Below are 22,573 nucleotides of genomic sequence, written 5' to 3'. Positions count from 1 at the left end.
AATATTAAAAAAACACAATCCAGGATCCAAAACTTCGTATAAACTTATTCAAAATTTTATTTTAAGTAATTCTCATTCAAGAGTTTGTAATTCGTTTTCCTCCTTTCCTCCTCTTCCAGGCTCAGATCTTTTCAACAAAAAAATTCAACTTTAAAAATATGGCTCTATATTGTGCGCCCGCCCAAATTATATTAGTTTCTATGTGGTGAGTGGTAAATATTTGTGAATTCCAATACGAAAGAAAATAATAAAGATTACAGATTTAAGAGGATTTATTAGAGAAAATATTAAAAAGATATATTTATGGGGGTTTGTGAGTAAATATTAACATTAGCTCAAATTTCTAAGTTATGCGTTGCTTTGATATTTAATTTGCAAAGTTATTCAAAGTTCGAAGAAAGTATTAAAACTTATAATTTATTGAATACAATCAGGTTTTTTGAATTGCTAAGAAAACATTTTTTTTTTGTACTTACGAATTTTGATAATTAGATAACTTGCGAATTCGTTTAAGTTTACTATAATTGAAATATCTGGTGCTTCAATAAAGAAATTCTTAATTTCTCAAAATTTTTGGTAATATTGAATTTTACATTTTGAATATATTAATAAATTTTTTAGTATGGCGTTTTATTTTTATACAACTCTAAATAAATATATGAATTGAGACTAGCAGGGAGTTTATTTAAAAAAAAAAAATAACGTATACAAATCCTATTAAGTTTGATTATATATAAATTAATAGTTTCAGACATAATATTATCATCCCATATGAACGGAATTAGAAAAGTCAATAGTACATCAGAACATATGCACAGTTACGGAGGTGATAAACCATTAAACAATCCTTTTGGAGCACGTGCTAATATTTCAGGTTTTCCTGAAAACAATCATTATAGCAATAACCCCTCTGTGAGTTATAGCCAAAATGGACAGCTAGGTGGTCAAAAGATAGATTTTTATCACTGGGAAAGCAATTCTAATGATAATTTCAACATTGGGGGCGGAACGTTTTCATTCAATAAAAATGTTAATATGGATACAAATACTTTCAATACATTAAATAATGCCAACCACCAGTTCCCTACCTATAGTAATGATAACTATCAGACTTACAATACTCCACACATGAACGGTAGTGTAGTACAAGGTGTGTTGGGAGGAATGAATAACGGAAGCTCTTTCCCAAGTAATAATATGCTTAATTTTGGAAATAATACGTCCCAGCTTGTGATGGGCATCGTTTCAAATACCGTTAAAGAGACAACTGGATTAAACTCCGAGAAAATTAGTCAGCTCCAGCTCTGGTTTCCACAGACAATTGCTTCTCTAAGGTCCCATTTTGCAGTAAGCCATGAATATGTATTAAAGAAAATATTTCTAATAATCTGCCCTTTCATCACATTTTTTACTCAAAATAAAAGGAATTCATTTTCTTATGAAAACCACACTTCTATTTCCTCTAATGCAAGTGATGGAGGAGCATGTCTTCCAACGCTTTTCTCTGATCTTTACATTCCATTAATGGGATTTATAACATATGTTTTGGCAGATGGTGTAATTAATGGTGTGTTTTCTCAGTTCAACCCTCAGATGCTTGGCTCAACCGCAACATTTTCAATTGTTTTATTAACAACGGAAATAATTCTTTTCCAATTAATTGCTTATATATTTGCCGCAAGGGTTTTGTCAACTTTGGACCTAATTAGTACTTTGGGGTACAAGTACACTTCTATTGTTCTATGTGATTTCGCACTTTTATCCACTGGCGGAGTGAAAACCCATCTCTTCTGGGGACTTTTTATATACTTTTCGATTTCATCTTCTTTATTAGTTTATATGATGCTCAAAGTAATCTCTACACAAAGTTTTAGCAATCAATTCAGCATGATTCAACAGTCAGGTCTCACGATTGTAATCTTTATTTCGTCGTTAGTCCAGATTCCACTTTGCTGGATTCTTTTACCTTCTATTTAGAAAAGTATAACTTTATTAAACTTTATTTTTAATTGAATGGACATTGAGTTCAATAATTTTTCAAGATATTAGTTTATCTCTTTCTTCTGAACCATTCTTTCGTGAATTCTACTAAAAACGAAATGAAATTATACATTCTTAAAAAATTTATGGCAAACAGATAAATTAATTTTTTTCAATTTTTGTTTATTCAAATAATTCTCAGATAGTGTGTTTTGTGAGCTAGGAGAGAAAGAAACAAGAACTACATGTGACATTTGGCAGATTAAAAACATGGTAGAAACAAAAATGCATGCATTTCTGAAGTTAAATTTTTATATTTCGAGCCACCTGTTCGTTTACACAAGAAAAAAGTGTAATGAAAAGTTAACGAAGAATTAGGCGCCAACAACATTATTTGGCAATAAATAAGCAAATATCAATTTGAAATAAAAACAATATTAAAAATCGAGGGGAAACAGGAGGGGAGAAAATGTGGAGAAAAGTTATTGTGAACAAATATAATAGAAATAGTTTGATTCTTAAAAAATATATTTTAATATTAATTTTAAGTAATAAAAGACGAGATGGCGGCGCACCCAACGCATCCACTGTCGTCTTTGCCGCAATAACGAGAGGTCTCTCGAGAAAGAGTAGAGTTGGATTAATGAAGTTGCGAAATAAATAATTATCTTCACGACAGAAGTGTTGGAAGCAAATAAAGTGCAGGAGGGAGTTTAGTTTCTTCTTTTTGTACGGAAAAAATATTTATATTAGTCAGTACGAGTAAGGCTAAATAAGTATATATACTAGCTATATATAAATATTGAGATTTATTTTTGTATTTGTACGAGTATAAATACAAGGGGAATTAACATATGAAACTTGGTTCAAGTAAAGTATTGTGATTTTTTAGATTCCAAGGATTTTGGTAGTTTCGTGTGTGTATAAGTAGATATTCCATAAGTTAGAAGAGACTTAGCATAAGCTCTAAAGAAGGGTTAATTATTCGAACGAGAACTTAGAATGAGAGTATAAGTGAGTAGCATCGTTATCGTAAAAATCACAGATATTGAATAACTTAAAAAAAAAATCCATATTTAAGTATAATAAATATATGTGTATATTTAATTAAATATATATATATATGTATATATTTTTATATTTATGATATATATATTAACTAATTACTAATACAATGACGACACTTCAAACAGAGGGTGGTGGCAGTGGAGGTGGTCCTACGGTACCTGCTAAGATATTTTGTGGAGGGCTAAGTGATGTCACAACAAATGCTTCATTGAGGACTCATTTCTCTCCATATGGAGAGATAGTGGACTCAGTGGTGTTAACGGAGAAGACTACAGGCAGATCACGTGGATTTGGCTTTATCACTTTTGCCTCGGAGGAATCTGTTGATGCAGTTTTGTCCTCTCCTCAGATCGTTGATGGAAAGGAGATAGACTGTAAGAGGGCAGTTCCAAGAGGTGTAATTCAAGCAAACGAAGCAGATGAATCTGCAGATAGCAATAACCAGGCTAGCAATAATTCGGTCAATGCGAACGCAAATGTTAACATTGGTGGAAATAGTGGAAGTAATAATACGAGTAGCAATTCTAATGTAACAGGAAGACCCCATGTTGGGGGTACAGGAGGTTCTTCAGGTGGTTTTAGTGCAACCAAGATATTTGTTGGAGGACTTCCTCAGAGCTGTACTGATGAGAAGCTTAGAGAGCATTTTGGAAAATACGGTACTATTAAGAATCTTAGTGTTATGGTAGATAGAGATACTAATAGGCATAGGGGTTTCGGATTTGTTGAGTATGAATCTCCTGATGCAGTGGAGGAGGTTATGAGGCATTATTATGATCACCAAATTGATAATAAATGGGTAGAGTGTAAAAAAGCTCTTCCTAGAGAAATTATGGCAGGAAACTCAAACCAATCTAATTCAGGGGGTCACGGCCCCTCATTAGGAAATCCTAGAGTTAGAACGAACCCTACACTTGCTGCAGCATCAACCACAGCCAGTTCAAATTATGCTGATTATTACAGAAACCCGTATTTACCTGTTCATGCTGGGGGTGTACCGAGCCAGCAAATTTATGGAAGATACGGTAGACATGACCCTAGGTATATGTATACGGGGTATGCTTCGGGATACTCCTCAAATATTTATGCCACTGGAGGCTACGGTCAAATAGCTCCTCCCATGCACCATGCAGCTGCGGCTGGACCTCAATCATCTGCAGGTGTAACGGTATCTATACCTCCAGTAATTCCAACTCTAGGCTCTCATTATGGAGACGTTCCGCCAGAGCAAACTGGCAATCTCCAAGTTCAACCTTCTGGATCAACGGGTACCTCTAATGCATCGAGTTTTAACGCAAATAATGTAAGTAATAATAGTAATTCTAATTCCGCTCCAAATTACGATAATCAGGACGACTACCTCTCGGAGCAACAAGGGGCATCTGACTCAAATGTTCATTCATATCATCATCCCGCAACATCAGCGAACACTTCATCAGCCGCTGTACCTGGAACTCATCCACCTAGACCCGGCATACCCCCTCCACATATCTATGCTCCAAATATGGCACGCCCTGGGCCATATGCTCAAGGGAGGTATGCACCTTCAGGAGCTCTTCCATATTCGGTACCTGGCGCCGTTCCAACACATGGAAGGCTACGAGGTATGTATTGATAATGGAGCTTCTGGAAGATAAAGGAATGCAAGTTGTTGGAAAAAGTAGAATGTGTAGTGATGTGTTTCAGAATTTTGATACGTCGGAAGCAGTTTGTTTACGTGATTTTCTGACTAAGTTTTTCATCATTGAGCGAAAATGGCTAATTTTTTGCATATTTCAAGTACCTTTGTAAGAGTGGATTAGTGATAAAATAAGATCAACAGCTCTGTTTTTGTATTAAAATCATGATTTTCTTTGTGTTGACTTAATAATTGCAAAGCAGAATATGCAGAAGCAAGAATTTTTGTAGTTTGGCATCGCATTATGATTGCTTGTGATTGGTGATACATGGTTTGAAATAGGGATCCCTAATTTTACATGTAATTTACTTTAAAAGGAAAAAGTATGGTAATGGGCAATTAAACCAAATTTTTACTTTGGAAACACCTCTGCATTCTGAGAGAATGAGACAAAATATCAATAAACTTTTTCAAAATATAATTGAATATATTATTTATTTTTTTTGTCAAAGTTTGTATTCTTCTGGCTATTCTTAATATCTTTCAGCTATTGCAGTTCAGTATGGTATTGCTTTTTTATCATTACCAATAAATATTTAAATAATATCTATAATTCTATTAGTCTTTTGATTACTTAGATTTTTACAAGAAATGAATGGAAAGATATATTAAGGGAGATGATAAACAAAATTGATTTCACACAAATATTCTCGTATTTTTATTTATCAATATTTGCAAGAAACATTCGGATAGAATCTCAAAATTTTAGCCTAATGTGCCTTGCTTTTCCGAGTTCAAAGAATGAATAAGTAGTTTGTGAGTGCAAGATGAGTAGTCTAGGAGATTTCGATTTCATGCACAACATTGAATTTAAGGTGTGCGGGGGCATTTACAGGCTCGAAAAATGTCTTATTAACGTAATTTTTTTTTTGCAGTATGTTATCTCTTATGTTAATGCCTAAACAAATTTCGTTGAGTAGTAGTTTGAGTAGAAATGACGCTCTTACAAATATTTGTGCAAATATTTTTTTGAATTTTTTTCCCTTGCCACATGGGTTGTAAAATTTATGCAGGTATTGGGCGGGAAATATTATTGGATGAAGTGTTTTAAATAAATTTACGAAGTAAGTGAGGTTAAGTTTTTTGAAAAAGATTTTGAGTGGATGAGTGGCCATTTAACGGTGATCTGAGATTATATGAGTAAATTACTATTATTGTTAGATTTTTGACTATTTACAAGAGTGAAACGAAGTAATTTCAGGGAGGTTATTACTTTTTTATTATTAATTTGTATGGAAACATTGTGCGAGTATCAAATATAGTATTAACAACAAAAGTAAATTTATGCATGAATAAGTTATATATTTAAGGGATGAGCCAAACAAATGCATTGCGTAGACTTTTCAGAAGGATACAAAACCAACTAGGAAGAGCATTTGTATGTAGGAATAGACTCGTGTATCTGTTATTAGTGATAATATTGCTTTGGGCACTGTCTTTTACAGTAGTACACCAGCTGGTTACATCAAATATAGGTAGTAATGTGTCTTCTTCAGAACGTCTGGGCTTAAGAGGTATAGGTGGGAAGGGTTTGAAGGTTTTTAGATGTTTAATCAAGGGTAATTGTATCAATACTGCTAGTGAAGGTAGCAGTGCAGATTTTATAAAGCTGGTTGCTGAGTCAGATTCAAGGCATCAGAGTTATATCATCAAATTAAGAACAATGCCAGATAAATATAATTTTACAGAATACGGCAATGTTAGGAACTTAACAGAGAGCATTGCAATAACTAAATATTTTGATAATTTAGCGTTTGCATCCCCAGAGGATACTGGGATAGATTACAACTCTGATTTGGGTCTTTCTCTTGTTAAGAGATATGGCCTTGGCTCAAAAGTTCTACCTTATGTTGAACACAAAGAGTATTCATCACTGTTTTCTAATACATCAAGTCAGTATTTAAATTCATTTGCTGTATTCCCAGGTTACAATGAATTAAGACAGCATGGTATTCTTGGTATATTTCCGAATGGAACGACTCCTTTTGCTTTCGTTGGAATACCTCCAAAAATAAATAAAGATAACGAGGAAACTTTATTGTCAAAGGGGGGCGGTTTCTATAGGCAGTTATCCGATTTCCTATCATTGGATAGAGTTCCAGCAGAGGTTAGAGACCCTATTTGCAGGAATATAATTTACCCAGTAAAGGACCTTGACGATGCATCTGTTATAATCACGTTTTATAATGAACCTCTTTCCACTTTATTAAGATCGGTTCACTCTGTTTTAAACAATACACCTCCACCACTACTACGCGAGATTATTCTTGTTGATGATGGATCTGATATGATTGATCTTGTTCCAGGAGGTTTTCTGGATGATTATATTAGACTTCTTCCTAAAGTTCAAGTTATCCATCTGAGCGAACGTAAAGGTATTGTGGGCGCAAGGTTAAGCGGTATCAGGGCTGCTTCTGCTCCTGTAATTGTAATATTGGATAGTCATATTGAGACTTCAAGACAGTGGCTTGAACCACAACTTCTGAGACTTAAAGAATCACCAAAATCTGTAGTGATGCCACAGATTGACTCAATAGACCCTACCGATTTTACTTATACCAGCACTTCTGGTATTGGATGTAGGCTTGGGTTCAAGTATTCAATTGTGGAACAGGCTTCATTAACTGGGCCTATAAATGACACTACTCCGATAAAATCACCAATGATGGCGGGGGGTCTTTTTGCAGTGAGAAGAGACTATTTCTGGGAGTTAGGTGGCTATGATGAGAAATTTAGGCACTGGGGTGCGGAAAATGTTGAAATAAGTTTAAGGATCTGGATGTGTGGGGGACAGATTGAGTGCACACCTTGTGCTAGAGTATTCCACATTTTCAGAAAGAAAGGTGTTGGTTACGTTTCACCTCCGGGAAGCTTATGGTTCAACAGACTCCGCACGGCTAGAGTATGGATGGACGAATTCTACCAAATAACTGAAATGATTGCACCTAATCCTAATATTGATCTTGGCTCATTTGATGACATTTTACATCTTAAGAAAAAGCTCAAATGCAAATCATTTAGATGGTTTTTGGATAATGTCGCTCCGGAAACTTATATCACTCAAATGGATCATCTTCTTTTCGTAGGGGAAATTAGGAGCAAGAAAGTGAATAACATTTGCTTAGATTCTATGGGTGGGAATTCTGATGGTGACAAGGTAGGAATGTTTCATTGCCATGGGAAAAAAGGTACTCAGGCATTTATGATGTCTAATAATACAAAGCAAATTCGTATAGTTTCTAAAGAGAGCTATTGCTTAGGAGCCGAATTGGCGTACACTGTATGCTCTAATAGTGAAATGACAAATATTTGGGAGCTAGATAATGACATAGTTAAGGCTAAAGTTGAGCCTAACAAGTATATGTGTCTTTCATTGGTAGAAAGCAAGGAGCCCTCATCAAATTATAAAGTCGAGCTGTTGGACTGTGAGCCAAACAACCCAAACCAATATTGGAATATAACTAGATTTACACCTAAAAAATTTACTCCTCTAAAGCTATCATATACGTAATAATCAGCTTAATTTCTTACAGGCTGAAATGAATTTTGGCGAATATACACATTATTTAAGATTTAACATGTTTTAGACTTTAATAAATGAAACTTTTGTATTAAACTGAAGTCACATTTTATTTATTTAATGATTTGGTTTAGACAATGTCTTTTCTACTATTTGTAAATTGTAGCCGCATTTTTGCATGCATTCCAAATTTTCTGTATTAAGCATCGTTTAAAAATAAATGGCAAAGTTCTGCCGCGCGCGGCAAACCCTTTCCGTCTCATTAAATGTGTAGGATGCAAAGAGAGAATTTAGAGTATTTATTAAAATATTTTTTCCTCTTGACCGGGGAAAAAGAAATATTTGAGTAATCAAGGTGTTTTTTCAGCAACTGCAGCCTTAAGGTTTGAGGCAGGAAGGATTCAGGGAATAATTTTAGATTAATCTCGGAGCTTTCCTGAAATTGAAGACTGCTGGGTTTAGAGGGACTTTTGAAGTAAATAAAAAAGCATATATTGTTAAAGATTTATATGCAAAGTTTAATTAGTAGTTACGCTGAAAAGAATACATAAAATGAGGCCAATAGTATTACAAGCTCATGAGCGTCCTATTACATTTGTAACTTATAATTTTGATGGAGACCTGGTATTTTCATGTGGCAAGGTAAGTTGTTTAATTTTGCTAAATTTCTCTATTAGGGAGGTTATCGAGGGCTAATTTAACTAAAAATATTTTTAATTATAGGATGGGTCAGTTGCATGCTCATTTACTTCCGATGGGAAAGTGGCTGCCAAATATGAAGCAGGACGAGCAGCAGTTTGGAATTGCGATCCTTCGTTAGATGGGAAAACCTTGATAATGTCCTCAGCCGACCAGAAGTGTGTGAGCTTTGATATTGAGAGAGCAGAGATAATTTCCTCGTATCCCATGAGCGGCACTTGTCGTTTTGTTGAGTTCAATAGAAAGTATGACAATCAAGACAAATTTGTTGTTGCAGTAGACCAATTCTATCCGGAACCTCGCCAGTTGCTTATAAAAAAGGTTGGTGACCCAAATATGGAGGGCGTTAGGATTACCGGAATCAATAGCAGAATCACACGTGCTCATTGGGGTATGTTCGATCAAAATATTATTTCTGGTCATGAAGATGGTGGCATTTACATCTGGGATATCAGACAAAGTTCAGAACCATATGAAGTTCTTAGAGCACATTCTAAGTTACTCACATGCTGTTCGTTTTCGGAGGATAGGACCTTAATGTTAACTTGTAGTCATGATATGACTGCCAAATTATGGGATATGGTGAACTTAAAAGAAATTAGAAAGTATACAACTAATCGTCTTTTGAATGGTTGTTCTATATCTCCAAACTTTAACAAAGAGAAAGACCCAAGAAGACATATTTTACTTGGAGGTGGCCAACTTGCACAAGACGTCACAACAACCGGTACTCAAGAAGGTAAATTTCAGACTCTAATTATGCACATGATCTATGGGACTGAGCTTGGTGCTATTAAAGGTCACTTCGGTACTATGAATGCCTTAGTCTATGCTCCTGATGGTATGAGTTTTACTACTGGTGGAGAGGATGGCTTTGTACGTATTAATCATTTTGATGATGAATATCTCAAATTAGACCCTTAATTAGTGGTACAACAAAATAGTCAAGTAAAACTATATATATTTAATAATTAACGTCGAGATCTTGAGACTAGCTCTTGCTATTTTTATTTATTAAATTTTTCTCTAGTTAAAGTTATTATTACTATTTTTTTCTCAAAAAATGAAGACTTTCTGATATATCTCCGGTGGGAATTAATGTAAAATCCTGACTGTTCTAGACACTACATCTCGTCCCTTATAATTTCAATTACTTTAGCTAATTAAGGCTTTGGGGACGGTCAAAACAACTGAAGCTTTGGCGGCAACCATACACTGACAAATAGTTAGGCGCCTCAGTTTATATATTTAAAGGAAGTAATAAAGTTTTGTGAAGGCATTTAAGCTCAACATGGATTTTTAAGAGTAAAAAGTAGCATTGGAGAAAGGAGAAATTAGTTTATGTAGTTTGGGTTTTTGCTTGATGAAATGATTGATCCAAAAATAGCGGAGATTAAAGAGTTCCAAAGACTAGAAAGAATTGGGGCACATTCCCATATTAGAGGCTTAGGTTTAAATGATGCATTGGACGCAAGGTATTCATCGGATGGAATGGTGGGACAAAAGTTAGCTAGAAGAGCTGCAGGAATAATTGTAAGAATGGTCAAGCAAGGTAAAATTGCAGGAAGAGCAATTTTATTATCAGGACAGCCAGGAACAGGAAAAACAGCAATTGCTATGGCAATTGCAAAAGCAATAGGAAGTGATACGCCATTTACACATATTTCAGCTTCTGAAGTGTTTTCACTGGAAATGAACAAGACTGAGGCTCTGAGACAAGCTTTGAGAAGATCTATAGGCGTAAAAATTAAAGAAGAAATAGATGTTATTGAAGGAGAAGTAGCAGAATTGGAGATAGATCGTTCAAATTCAACAGGAATTAAAGTTGGTAGAATGGCTTTAAGAAGCACAGATATGGAAACAGTTTATGATATTGGTAGCAAGATGATTGAGTCACTTCAGGCAGAAAATATTGTTGCTGGAGATGTAATTTCAATTAATAAGTCAAGCGGGAAAATTACTAAATTAGGTCGTTCTTTTACAAGGTCTAAAGATTACGACGCTGTTGGGTACCAAACTAGATTTATTGCATGCCCAGAGGGTGAGCTTCAGAAGAAAAGAGAAGTAGTACATAATGTCACTTTGCATGACATTGATGTAATCAATAGCCGAACCCAAGGATTTTTGGCACTTTTTGCTGGTGACACTGGCGAAATTAAACCAGAAGTTAGAGCTCAAATTGATGAGAAGGTCGCTGAATGGAAAGAAGAAAGTAGAGCTGAAATTGTTCATGGAGTTTTGTTTATAGACGAAGTTCATATGTTGGATGTTGAATGTTTTAGCTTTCTTAACAAGGCACTAGAGGAGGAGACAAGCCCAATTTTGATTATGGCATCGAACAGAGGTATTACAAAGATTAGAGGAACCGACTATAAGTCACCACATGGTATACCCATTGATCTTTTGGATAGATGCTTAATTATTCCAACGGTTCCTTATAGTGAAGAGGATGTTAGGAAAATTATTCAAGAAAGAGCAAGTGAGGAGGACCTTAAATTGACTGATAGTGCTTACCAAATTCTCACTAGAATAGCAATGGACACAAGCTTGCGATACTCACTGCATTTATTAACAGTTTCTCAAGTTCTCGCAAATAGAAAGAAAAAAGAAGAAATCGATATTGACGAGATCAAAAAAGCTTATTCACTTTTTATTGATGTTAAAAGAAGTACTCAATATCTTATTGACTACCAACAAGAATATCTTTTTTCTGAAATTGAATCTTCAAACGATGTGAACAATAAAGATAACGGTGAAAGTGCAATGCATGATACTCTAGTTCAGGAGAAAATGACATTAACATAAACTTGAAACAAATTCAAAGCTGAATTAAAACTATGCTTGAATATACTTTAAACATTTGTAAGATGAATTACTATTCTTTTTTTTTTTTTTTAAATTAAAGAAGTGCTAGTTTATAATTTTGAATTTATTTTTTATCAAAAGGTTCTCTAATTCTTTTGGGTCTGATCTTTCCAGTTTGTCTGCTAGAATATAAGAGTTTTCAACAAGTATCCAATAGTGAAATGTTGGAAGGCTAAAAACACCCATATCATAGCAAAAATTAGTATGTGTTTCGTAGTTAATTTTTATAAATATACCATTATATTTTTTACATAGGTTGTTGAAAATAGGGGAAATCTTTTTGCAAGGGTTACACCAATCTGCATAGTAATCTATCAAAATGGGGAGCTTCAAATTCTTTCCCAAAAGCTTACATATTTCCCAATCATTAATGCTTTCAAGCTCCAAAACATTTCGTAATTCTACTATTTTTAAGATTTTCTCGTAACCTTCCTTTACAAGATGTAATTCTATACCAATTTTAACTAGATCTTTCTCTTCTAAGATCTTTTCATGATTTCCAATAGCTAATTCACCCCTTTTTTCTCCATTTGGCACTTTTTCAAAAAAAATCCTCTTCAAAAGATTGGTTACTGGGCCAATCAGAGCGAAAAAAAACAGAATGATGTTCCATATTGGGATACAAAACGGCCCCAGGCATATTATCATTTTTACCAAACTATTATTCCATGCTAGACAAAATTATTAATAATTGTTTCTCCGGAAATAAGTATTAATCACTCAAATAGGCCGCCCGCCATTTTGTTAGATGGTTTTAATAATTACATGCATTATAGAAATAACATGATTAAGGACACTAAAAAAAACAGAAAAATTATAGATGTAGAAACACATTAAAAAAGGTCAGAGAAAGAGGGTTGTTTCTAGGTATTCATTGACAATATATAACAGACCTGAAAAAATTGGTTAAAATTAAATGAGTTTAAATTAAGCAGGCAAAGTGTGGCACGTAGAAGCTTTGAAAAATAATATATTCATTCCTTTTAGCAAAGCGAACAATCAAGAAAAAAAGTTCATACTTAAATGGTAAAAAGGAATAATGTATTACGTATATTTACCTACTTTTTCTTTTTTAATGCTCTATGAAATCTTAGTCATTTTTTCTTTGCTTCGATTCATAATATTGTGATAGTTTCATATCTAGCCATGAATAGAGTTGTAAGTTATTGTTATAGGCAGCCTCATAAGGGGAACCATTAAGATTAGAAGCTAAATTTGTAATATCACTATACATTTTTCTGGTCATTCTTTTTATCAGGAATGATGTAAGTTTAATCGGAACATATTTTGTCACACAAAAGCTAGAAAACATTTCCAGAGTAGTAAGGTCCTTGTTATTCTCTGATGGAGTTAGAATGAATAAAAGATAGCTGCATTTCTCTCTTGGTACTTTTGGAGGTGGATCGGGAATATTGGCTCCAAAGAATTTATTGTTTGAAGATTGAGGATCTCCGCATGAAATCATAATGCAGTCGTGTTCTTTTAATGTGTCTACTCCGAAACAAAACATGATATTTTCTCTTTGTCCTATTGGCCATGGAAGATCATATACTTGCTGTACCAGCTTGCTTACACGGCTAAAGTTGTAAAAGCATTTTGAATAAGAGATATATGGTACCCACATATTCGAAAGTTCAACTTCGTTCAATATTGTAAGTAAGTTAAGTAATTTACAATTGATGTCACTCTTTATTATCACATTTATAGACAACTGTCCATTTGATGATGAATCTATTTTATATGATAAAGAAACACCTTTTGAATGCTCTATATTCCAGTCATCATTATTATTGGAAGAAAAGAGTTGTATGCCATTTTCCAAAGGAGAAGAGTCAAATTTTTGTTCCCTTTTTACAAGATCTCCATTCTTTTCATTACTATTACTAATGTTGCGATGCTGGTGATGCTTATAGTGTGAAAGAATATTATGGTGATGAGAATGCCCATCATGATGATGAAGGGAGTGGTGATTATTTGAATTGCTTTCTCCACTTGCAGTGTTATTTCCAATCTTTTCTAATGAAGTGTTCGTTTGCTTGTGCCATTTATTAATCTTTAGAAGTTTATGCTTTGCGAAGAAGTTACTGGCTTGATTAGTTTGTAGTGTCCGTTCTTCTGTTTCATTATTAGAGACATTACTATATCCAAAGTTGAAATCCTGAAACCTATTTGAAAGGTTAAAATGCTTCAAAGCAGACCGAATTTGATCTATCTTAAAAATTAACATCTGAACATCTTCATCAGAACTGGTTTGTAATAATAAAGAACCAATAGATTTAGAAATCTCTTCTTTTTTATCTTCGTTAAACAATTTCTGAAGTGATTTCAACTCGAAAAAAAGTATTTGTCTTGCATTGTCAGCTCCTAATAAAGCTTCTCCCATTATTAGGCTTTTAATGCTCGATACGATTTGATCTGTCAACTTTTCAAGAAAATCAATTTTTGGAAAGTTGTCGTCTTGTGGATCACAGAATAATTCATCCCAAGTACTTTGATCTAATTCAAGCTGGGTTTCAGAAGATGATACAACGGTGGGTGTTTCACTTTCTAAATTCATTCTTAGTATTTCACTCAGTTTGAGTAGATTTTCTATTGAGAGTTTTACTTTCAAATATACAAGATTACTTTGATTTAATTGGGATTTATTAGCGTCATCTTGAGTGACATGGTTCAAACAATTACCAAGGGATTCTTTCAGTTCTAATTTTGGAATTTCCGTATCTGAAAAGCTAAACATAAGCGGATTCAATATACTTGCCTTGATTCTTTTATTTCTTCGATCTTTCCCTAATTCAAAATTTTTCTTCTCATCAAACTCAAGACTACATGCTAAGTGCTTCCCATCCAAACCTTCTAAGTCTTTATTAGAAACTTTATTATCTTTCCAGGTTTTAATCTGATGATATATTGTACGTTCTAATGTATTCCTCAATTCAGAACCATTTGAAAAGGTTTGAATTTCTAGACCTGAATTACTTGGCTTTCTGAACATATTGGCGATTTTTGCCTTGATTTTTAAGTTATTCTCATTGCTCCGCATTTCCAGAAGCTGAGTGTATTCTTTAAGTTTTAGTATTCTACCAATGAGTTTGAAATAATTAAACTTGTTACTAACAACTATACGTTGTAATTTCAAAGTATTACACAAAATTATACCAAATTTCTAGTCTTAATATTTTCATCCAGGAACTTTAACTCAAATTAAACAAAATAGTTATTATAGCTTTATTAATTATGACTATCTGGCTACTCTAAATATTCATCTCAAGCCTAATTACTGACCTTAAGCTATAGATAAACATTCGATTCACAAATGTTCATTTAACACACATAAAATCCATTATTCTAATTTTATCCCATATATAGAATTTCAATATCCTCCTCTATTCTCTGTTCCTTTTATTTATTTCGATTTATTCTATCTTTGTTAATACAATCCCATTTGGGCGCCAACATGCTAAGTTTTTATTTTGGGGAAAAATGCATGGCGTTGCAAAATACGTAATGATTCATAAGGAGAAAAAAAATTAATTGAAATATATTAAATTAAATATAGGAATTTCAGATAGAAATGTTTATTATAATTAAAGATAGCCTTGTTTAAATTCTTTAGATATTAATATTAGATGGAAGGCGGTTTTGAATAATCTAATTTAAGTAATCTCTATCTTCTGGATCTCTTTCTGGGGATTTATATACTGAAATATTGGAACTGACTTCAATTCCAGCTTCATAGCTACCTCTAACCTGCATGTTTTGTCGAATATTATTCGTATTGTTTGGGGAGGAAAATTCTTGAGAAGGTTCTGCAGATTCGTTATTAATAGACAGAAAGGTATTGTATGGCATCAGTCCTACCCTTGATTCTATTAGTGCATCTGAATATACTGGTATTGGTACATTAAATGTACGGGGTACATGTCTTTGTATTATTTTTGGTACATGCACAACTTTTTCTACTGATATAGGTACTGGCACTTCTTCTTCAACAATTTTTTCAATAGGAACAGGAACAGGAACTTCAACAGTCTTAAGTACATATTTTGGTACTTGTACTTCTTGATATCTATCAACAGGAACAGGTACATATTTCAGTTTTTCCAATACACAATCTTTTGGAACAGTTTTAATATCAACCATTGGGACATTAATATCTTGTTTAATCATTTTGTAGTGGGGAACTGATGCATGGACCAACTTTTCTATTGTTTGGACTACTGGAATTTCCACAATTTTCTCGGTTTCAACATATCTTGGCTGAATATTTGGAACAACAACATCTTTCCATACAATTTCTTCTTGTATTTGTGGGATTTCTACAATCTTTTCCATAATAACTTCTTTATACTGAATTTGTGGAACTTCGACAACTTTTTCCTCGATTACTATCTTAGGTACCTCTACAATTCTCTCCTGAACTTCAACTCTCGGAACAAAAACTGTCTTTTCCTTTAATACTCTTTCCTTTTTTTCCACAAATTTTTCCACATATCTTACTTCTGGAACATAGACAATTTTCTCTTCTTCATTAATTTTAGGAACCTCGATAATTCTTTCCTGAATTTCAATTTTTGGAACCTTTACAATGTTTTCCTTGTAAATAATCTCCGGAACTTCTACCAACTTTTCTCGGTACTCTATTGTTTCTATCTCGACAATTTCTTCTTCATTAATAACTTTAGGCTTCTCCACAACTCTCTCCTATAATTATTGAGAATGAATTGCAGAGTAAATTTTCAAAATGATTAACTTACATGATATACTCCTTGTGCCATCAATTTAGTTGGTATTTCTGGAGGCACAAGAGAAATATTCGGAGGTAAATGCATCCCTTTCGAATCAATATCTATTAATGGTTAATTAGAAGTTATAATCTTCAACATATTTCCTAGATAAGTAAACTCACCATTCTCCATCTTCTTTGTGCAGATTATTATGTATTTTGCTAAGAGGAAGTATTTTATCACCTCAGCAATTGCTAAATTTATAATTTTTAGTGGGTTTATTAAAGATTCCTGAATATTTTTATTTGCAACTATTTAAAGCTTTAAATTTACTTTAATCTTTTGTTCTCCTTCTCAAGGCTCAGACAAAAAAAATAAGCTGTATGGTATGTTCTTGATTTAAAGCAAAGATAATAGTTGAAAAGAATAATTTTTTTTTCTCTTAAAGTACTAAATATTCCCAATTTCCACTAATTTTTTCAAGCATGCATCGGACAAGCGGTAATAAAAAAGTGTGGGCGAAGGAGCTCCCGCCGGCGCCACAACTTGGTCAAGAGTTGGATAGCTATATCGAGGAATAAGCAAAAATCAAATAGAGAAAAAGTCCGTTTTCTCCTCCCAAATTGATAATATAGGAAAAGACTGTATGCGAAATGGGAGAGTTAGTGAGCTTTGAAAGTAGCCGTTTAATAGAGTCTATCAGACGAGATGGTATACAAACAACATTGAATCTGATAGACACATTAGATAGTAGTGAATTATCAAAAAAATGTCCTGTAACAAATGCTAGTGCAATATTTTACGCAGTTCAGAGAACAAACGATGATGAAGCACTCCAAGTTTGCAAGAAGATTTTAGAGAAATGCCCAGAGTTGGATGTTACATCCACAGACTTTAGCTTACAAACTGCTTTGTTTTTTGCTTGCAGAGATGGCAATGTAAAGACAGCCGAGTTTTTGATAGATAAAGGCTGTAATGTCAATCATACTGATAGAGTAAATCAGACAGCTTTATTTTATGCAGCAAGGGACGGAAGGTTCGAAACTGTCAGACTGTTGTTGGATAAAGGTGCAGAGCCAAATCTTTCTGACAATGTTGGACAGACAGCTTTATTTTATGCAGCAAGAGATGGAAGATCTCAAACATGTATGCTATTATTAGATAACGGAGCAGATGCAGGAATTAAGGACAAGAACAGACAAGCAGCACATTCCTATGCATTGAAGAGTGGACATAAACAGTTAGCAAATATATTAAAAAGTAGAATGGTTGGTTCGAGCGGAGTAGGAATGGGTACTAATGCATTTGAAGGCTCGAGCAGCTTAGAAAAGGATATTAGCCTTGACAGAACATCTTTGTGCAATTCTATTGTGGGCGAAGGGGGAGTTAAAGATTCCGAAATAAGACAATGTTATAGATTACAGTTCAAGGGAAGCGATGGGAAGTGGTATTTTGCTCCAAAAATAAAAATTGAGGAATTTGAAGAGAAATTTCCAAACATTGCAGTTTGGTCAAAAGAGTCACCTGTTGCAAGTTTGAAGCCAAGTTCAGATCCTTTCAGAGCATCGTGGTACAAAACTATTAGCGAATGCGTAGAAGAGCTTAGAAAACAAGAGGGTGCCTGGATTTTCGATAAACCTGTGGATGAAAAAGCTTGGAACTGTTCTGATTATTATAAGATTGTTACAAAGCCAATGGACTTTAGCCTAATACGTAAGAAGCTTAGAAACGGTGAGTACGAACTTTGTAGGGAAACTATTGCAGATATTCAGCAGATATTTTTTAATTGTTATCTATACAATAAGCCAGATTCAAGCGTTTCAATTCTTTGTAAGGCAATTGAGCAGCATTTCAACGGTTTGAAATCTAGTAAAGATATTGATTTGATTCTTAAAAAAGAAGCCGAGCTATTCAATTTAAAGAGTGAAAAGAATATAATGGAAAACACCAAAATGGAATAATCAAGTATATTTTTTCCTCTATTAGACGTATTCATTATGCTTTATAAGATATAATTTTATATTAATTATTAACTAGTTGATAAATTCTATTGTCTTTAATGTATATGACATATATTATTAGGACTTAATATTTACCCTCCTTCCAAAAATTGCACTTCCGATTCTTATTTCATTCGAGTGGTTTTTAATTGCTATTTCCATATCTCTCGTTGTTCCCATGCTAAGCTTACATTCAAGAGACTGATTATTATAGCCATACTCTGATATCTTTTTATTAATAGTCTTTCTTAGATTTACCATTTTATTAAAACATTCACTAGTCATATTTACATCTGAATCTCCCATTGTCATTAAGCCTTGAAATTTGAGATTCTTACATTCAGAAATTATATATTCAAAGATATTTATAACTTCGGATATTTGAGCTCCTGATTTATTAGCTTCATTTGAAGTTTTTACCTGTATCATAACTTTCAAAATCGGTCTTCCTTGTAACTGGCACGCTTTATTTAATACTTGTGCAAGTTTAATTGAATCAACCGTCTCTATAACTTCCAAGTTATCTATAGACAATAAGGCCTTAGCTTTATTACTTTGTAAATGGCCAATAAAATGCCATTTAATTGATTTGGGTAAATTCTTAGATTTTTCCATCAACTCCTGCACATAATTTTCTCCAAATATCTTTTGGTTAGTTTTTTCATGCAGTAGTCTGATGTTCTCCTCACTCTGGTACTTACTTACAACCAGTAGTTCCGGTGAACTTTCCAAACCCAAGCTAAACTCCTTAATTTGATTCTTTATTTTCATATAATTGTCAATAACTTCATTTTCTGACATTTTAAATACGGCCTTCCCCCTCAGAATCTATATATTTTTTTTAAATTGTGTTTAATAATAATATTAAATTTAACTATATTTACTTAATAAATATTGTCAACAACAGTTTAATTCAAGTAGTAACTAAAGTGAATGGCGCCAAAAACACGTCATTTACCATTTTTTTCAGAATATATTTATTAGACTTGAGAAGTTTGAGTTTGGATGTAAACTAGTGATAATATAAATATAGAATATATATTTATATTTTAATTTTAAATTATAGCCTCGCGATTATTTGTTTGAGAGGTGGGTTAAAAATTAGTAAGTATGAGTGCAAAAGCCAATGATTCGGGAAATACTGGAGGTTCAAGACAAAGAAGGGATAAATTACTTTCAGTACAGCATCAAATTCAGAAACTCTGGGAGGAGAATCAAATTTACGAGGCAGAAGTGGATCCATCTCGTGAAAAGTATATGATTACATTTCCATATCCATATATGAACGGAAGGTTACATTTGGGGCATGCCTTTACATTGACAAAAGCAGATTTTCAAGCAAGATTCCAAAGAATGAATAATAAAAATGTCTTATTTCCATTTGGTTTTCATTGTACAGGAATGCCAATTTGTGCAAGCGCAGATAAGTTAAGGATGGAGTTAAGCTCACCAAAGATAGCTGAAAAGGATCATGATAAAGAGCAAGAGGCAAACCAAGCACAACTCAAAAGTAAGATTGCAGCTAAAACAGGAGGAGCAAAGACTCAATCAGAAATTCTTAAAGCAATGGGTATTCCTGAGGAGGAAATTAGCAAATTTACTGATCCAATTTATTGGACTGAGTATTTCCCCCCTTTGACGAAGAAGGATTTAAAGAATTTTGGAACTGCTATTGATTGGAGGAGATCATTTATCACAACAGATCTTAATCCTTACTATGATGCCTTTGTTAAATGGCAATTCAGAACTTTGAAGGTATGTTTAAATCAGCACTTAGATTTTTTTTTAAATTATTAATTGTCAATTAACATTTTAGTTTAAGAAAGAAAAAATAAGATATGGATTAAGACCAGCTGTATTTAGTAGAATAGAAAATCAGCCTTGCGCTGATCACGACAGATCTTCAGGTGAAGGTGTTGGCCCTCAGGAATATACATTAATTAAGTTGAAGGCATTAAGTTTACCAGAAAATATAGAAAAGTTAGTTGGCGGAAGGGATGTATTTTTAGTTAGTGCAACTTTGAGACCAGAAACAATGTATGGTCAAACTAACTGTTGGATATTACCCACTGGAGAGTACGAGCTTATATTGGCATTTGACTCCCCAATTTGTAAATCATTAGAAACTTCCGATGGAGTTTTAAGAAAGATTTATGACAGCAAAGAAGAAGCATTTGCTGATTGTAACACTGTATTTATATGCTCTAAGAGGAGCGCTTATAATATGGCATATCAGGGTATAGTGCCACTTCTTAATGAAAAATCATCTAAGGATAAAAGTTGTGGTTCCTTACCAGAGGTTATCTCTTTTTCAAAAATCAGCGGGGAAAATCTTATTGGAATTCCATTGATGCCTTCTAATGCATACTATTCTAAAATTTATATCTTGCCAATGTTTTCAATTTCAATGGATAAAGGTACTGGAGTAGTTTCATCTGTGCCATCTGATTCTCCTGATGACTACGCTGCTTGGAATGATATTAAGTCAAAGGCAGGAATTAGGGAAAAATATAATATTCAAGAAGATTGGTTATTAGACTTGGTTCCAATTATTGATACTCCTGAATTGGGAACTTTAGCTGGAGAGGCTGTATATTTAAAGTATAAGATCCAAAGCCAAAATGATTCGGCCAAATTGAAACAAGCCAAGGATGAGGTTTACAAAAAAGGCTTTTATGATGGAGTGATGATATCAGGAGACTTTAAAGGCATGAAAGTTTCAGAGATTAAGGACCAAGCTAAACAAAAGTTGATAGATGACAAAAGTGCCCTAATTTATCTGGAACCTGAAAATACTGTAATTAGCAGAACAGGAGAATCTTGTATTATTGCTTTATGTAAACAATGGTATCTCGAATATGGAGAAGAAGAATGGAGAAAAGATGTCTATGACTGGGTTAACGATGAAAAATCATTTGAAACATTCTATCCACAAGTAAGAACTTCATTTCTAGAAGTTATTAATTGGTTAAGAGAATGGGCATGCTCTAGATCTTATGGTTTAGGAACTTATCTCCCGTGGGATACTGAAAATAACCAAAAGGTTTTAATTGAGTCATTATCTGACTCCACAATTTATATGGCTTATTATACAATTTGCCATTTCTTCCATTCTGACTTTGAAGGAAGATCAAAAGGATTAATGGATATTCCTATTGAGTACGTTAATGATGATCTTTTTGACTATGTTTTTTGTTTAACAGATGAGCCATCTGGAGATTTAATTAAGAATATTGGTAGAGGACAGCTTGATAGAATGAGAAGAGAGTTCTTGTATTTCTATCCTCTGGATTGTAGAGTTTCAGGAAAAGATTTAATATTTAACCATCTAACAATGTGTTTATATAATCATGCTGCTATTTGGGAAAACAAGAAAGATTTCTGGCCAAGAAGCTTCTATTGCAATGGTCACGTTATGATCGATTCAATGAAAATGAGTAAATCGACTGGAAATTGGATTACATTGGAGGATGGAATTAATGAGTACTCTGCGGATGCTTGTAGAATTGCTTTAGCTGATGCTGGCGATACGATTGATGATGCCAACTTTTGCAGAGATATTGCAAATTCTGCTATTATGAGACTTTACTCCCTAATTCAATCTGCTCAATTTTATGTTGAAAATAAAGGAAATCTAAGGGGTGGATCTCAAGAGAATTCTAACTCTGAATTACAGATATTTCTTAAGGAAAATCCAAATGCCTTAAATGCTTTAAATCAGGCTGATCAAATATTTACAAGTGAAGTTATTCGTCTTTCTAATGAAGCATATAATTCATATAAAAATTTTGCATATAGAGATGCATTAAAGTATGCTTTATTTGAGTTTCAACTTAGAAGAGATCAGTATCGTCTATTGTGTGATTCTAATGACTTATTCTTAAATACCAATGTATTGAAGTTATTTATAGGTAAGTTTATTTCATTATGAGAAACATTTCAATTAAAAATGGCGTCAAAAATATTGCTAAGAAGAAAGATCGTAAAGTAATAATATGGTATCAATTACTGCATTATTTTTATTATTGGTATTCAACTT

At 33.4% G+C, this 22,573-nt stretch overlaps 12 protein-coding genes across 12 annotated transcripts; 8 read left to right on the top strand and 4 right to left on the bottom strand.

Moving 5' to 3' along the window:
- Nucleotides 1-771: 771 nt before the first annotated feature.
- ELE39_002824 (5 transmembrane domains) lies at nt 772-1,977 on the top strand (the record flags this gene model as incomplete). Its single annotated transcript, XM_067345928.1, has 1 exon — nt 772-1,977. The coding sequence occupies one exon, from the start codon at nt 772-774 to the stop codon at nt 1,975-1,977; it is 1,206 nt and encodes a 401-aa protein (XP_067201786.1).
- Nucleotides 1,978-3,154: 1,177 nt separating this feature from the next.
- On the top strand, nt 3,155-4,663 carry ELE39_002823 (RRM domain containing protein; the record flags this gene model as incomplete). Its single annotated transcript, XM_067345927.1, has 1 exon — nt 3,155-4,663. One exon carries the CDS (start codon nt 3,155-3,157, stop codon nt 4,661-4,663), a length of 1,509 nt encoding a protein of 502 aa, XP_067201785.1.
- Nucleotides 4,664-6,038: 1,375 nt separating this feature from the next.
- On the top strand, nt 6,039-8,237 carry ELE39_002822 (extracellular with a ricin domain and a family 2 glycosyltransferase domain; the record flags this gene model as incomplete). The annotated part of the gene is made up of 1 exon (XM_067345926.1): nt 6,039-8,237. One exon carries the CDS (start codon nt 6,039-6,041, stop codon nt 8,235-8,237), a length of 2,199 nt encoding a protein of 732 aa, XP_067201784.1.
- Nucleotides 8,238-9,083: 846 nt separating this feature from the next.
- Nucleotides 9,084-9,869, top strand: ELE39_002821 (eukaryotic translation initiation factor 3 kDa subunit; the record flags this gene model as incomplete). Its single annotated transcript, XM_067345925.1, has 1 exon — nt 9,084-9,869. One exon carries the CDS (start codon nt 9,084-9,086, stop codon nt 9,867-9,869), a length of 786 nt encoding a protein of 261 aa, XP_067201783.1.
- A 444-nt stretch (nt 9,870-10,313) lies between these two features.
- Nucleotides 10,314-11,750, top strand: ELE39_002820 (reptin52 reptin like TIP49 family AAA+ ATpase; the record flags this gene model as incomplete). Its single annotated transcript, XM_067345924.1, has 1 exon — nt 10,314-11,750. The coding sequence occupies one exon, from the start codon at nt 10,314-10,316 to the stop codon at nt 11,748-11,750; it is 1,437 nt and encodes a 478-aa protein (XP_067201782.1).
- A 105-nt stretch (nt 11,751-11,855) lies between these two features.
- ELE39_002819 (thioredoxin domain containing) lies at nt 11,856-12,458 on the bottom strand (the record flags this gene model as incomplete). The annotated part of the gene is made up of 1 exon (XM_067345923.1): nt 11,856-12,458. The coding sequence occupies one exon, from the start codon at nt 12,456-12,458 to the stop codon at nt 11,856-11,858; it is 603 nt and encodes a 200-aa protein (XP_067201781.1).
- A 442-nt stretch (nt 12,459-12,900) lies between these two features.
- ELE39_002817 (uncharacterized protein) lies at nt 12,901-14,850 on the bottom strand (the record flags this gene model as incomplete). The annotated part of the gene is made up of 1 exon (XM_067345921.1): nt 12,901-14,850. One exon carries the CDS (start codon nt 14,848-14,850, stop codon nt 12,901-12,903), a length of 1,950 nt encoding a protein of 649 aa, XP_067201779.1.
- A 608-nt stretch (nt 14,851-15,458) lies between these two features.
- ELE39_002816 (articulin family) lies at nt 15,459-16,726 on the bottom strand (the record flags this gene model as incomplete). The annotated part of the gene is made up of 3 exons (XM_067345920.1): nt 15,459-16,511; nt 16,565-16,656; nt 16,717-16,726. The coding sequence occupies 3 exons, from the start codon at nt 16,724-16,726 to the stop codon at nt 15,459-15,461; spliced, it is 1,155 nt and encodes a 384-aa protein (XP_067201778.1).
- Nucleotides 16,727-17,187: 461 nt separating this feature from the next.
- ELE39_002815 (protein with 4 ankyrin repeats) lies at nt 17,188-18,495 on the top strand (the record flags this gene model as incomplete). The annotated part of the gene is made up of 1 exon (XM_067345919.1): nt 17,188-18,495. The coding sequence occupies one exon, from the start codon at nt 17,188-17,190 to the stop codon at nt 18,493-18,495; it is 1,308 nt and encodes a 435-aa protein (XP_067201777.1).
- A 117-nt stretch (nt 18,496-18,612) lies between these two features.
- Nucleotides 18,613-19,335, bottom strand: ELE39_002814 (Alanine racemase; the record flags this gene model as incomplete). Its single annotated transcript, XM_067345918.1, has 1 exon — nt 18,613-19,335. The coding sequence occupies one exon, from the start codon at nt 19,333-19,335 to the stop codon at nt 18,613-18,615; it is 723 nt and encodes a 240-aa protein (XP_067201776.1).
- Nucleotides 19,336-19,644: 309 nt separating this feature from the next.
- On the top strand, nt 19,645-20,331 carry ELE39_002813 (leucyl-tRNA synthetase; the record flags this gene model as incomplete). Its single annotated transcript, XM_067345917.1, has 1 exon — nt 19,645-20,331. One exon carries the CDS (start codon nt 19,645-19,647, stop codon nt 20,329-20,331), a length of 687 nt encoding a protein of 228 aa, XP_067201775.1.
- A 238-nt stretch (nt 20,332-20,569) lies between these two features.
- Nucleotides 20,570-22,465, top strand: ELE39_002812 (leucyl-tRNA synthetase; the record flags this gene model as incomplete). The annotated part of the gene is made up of 1 exon (XM_067345916.1): nt 20,570-22,465. One exon carries the CDS (start codon nt 20,570-20,572, stop codon nt 22,463-22,465), a length of 1,896 nt encoding a protein of 631 aa, XP_067201774.1.
- Nucleotides 22,466-22,573: the final 108 nt, after the last annotated feature.

Source organism: Cryptosporidium sp. chipmunk genotype I (genome assembly GCF_004936735.1).
Source record: "Cryptosporidium sp. chipmunk genotype I strain 37763 chromosome Unknown contig_31, whole genome shotgun sequence".
NCBI lineage: Eukaryota > Apicomplexa > Conoidasida > Eucoccidiorida > Cryptosporidiidae > Cryptosporidium > Cryptosporidium sp. chipmunk genotype I.
The sequence above is the reverse complement of the archived record's forward strand: the minus strand, read 5'-3'. Positions and strand labels throughout refer to the sequence as shown.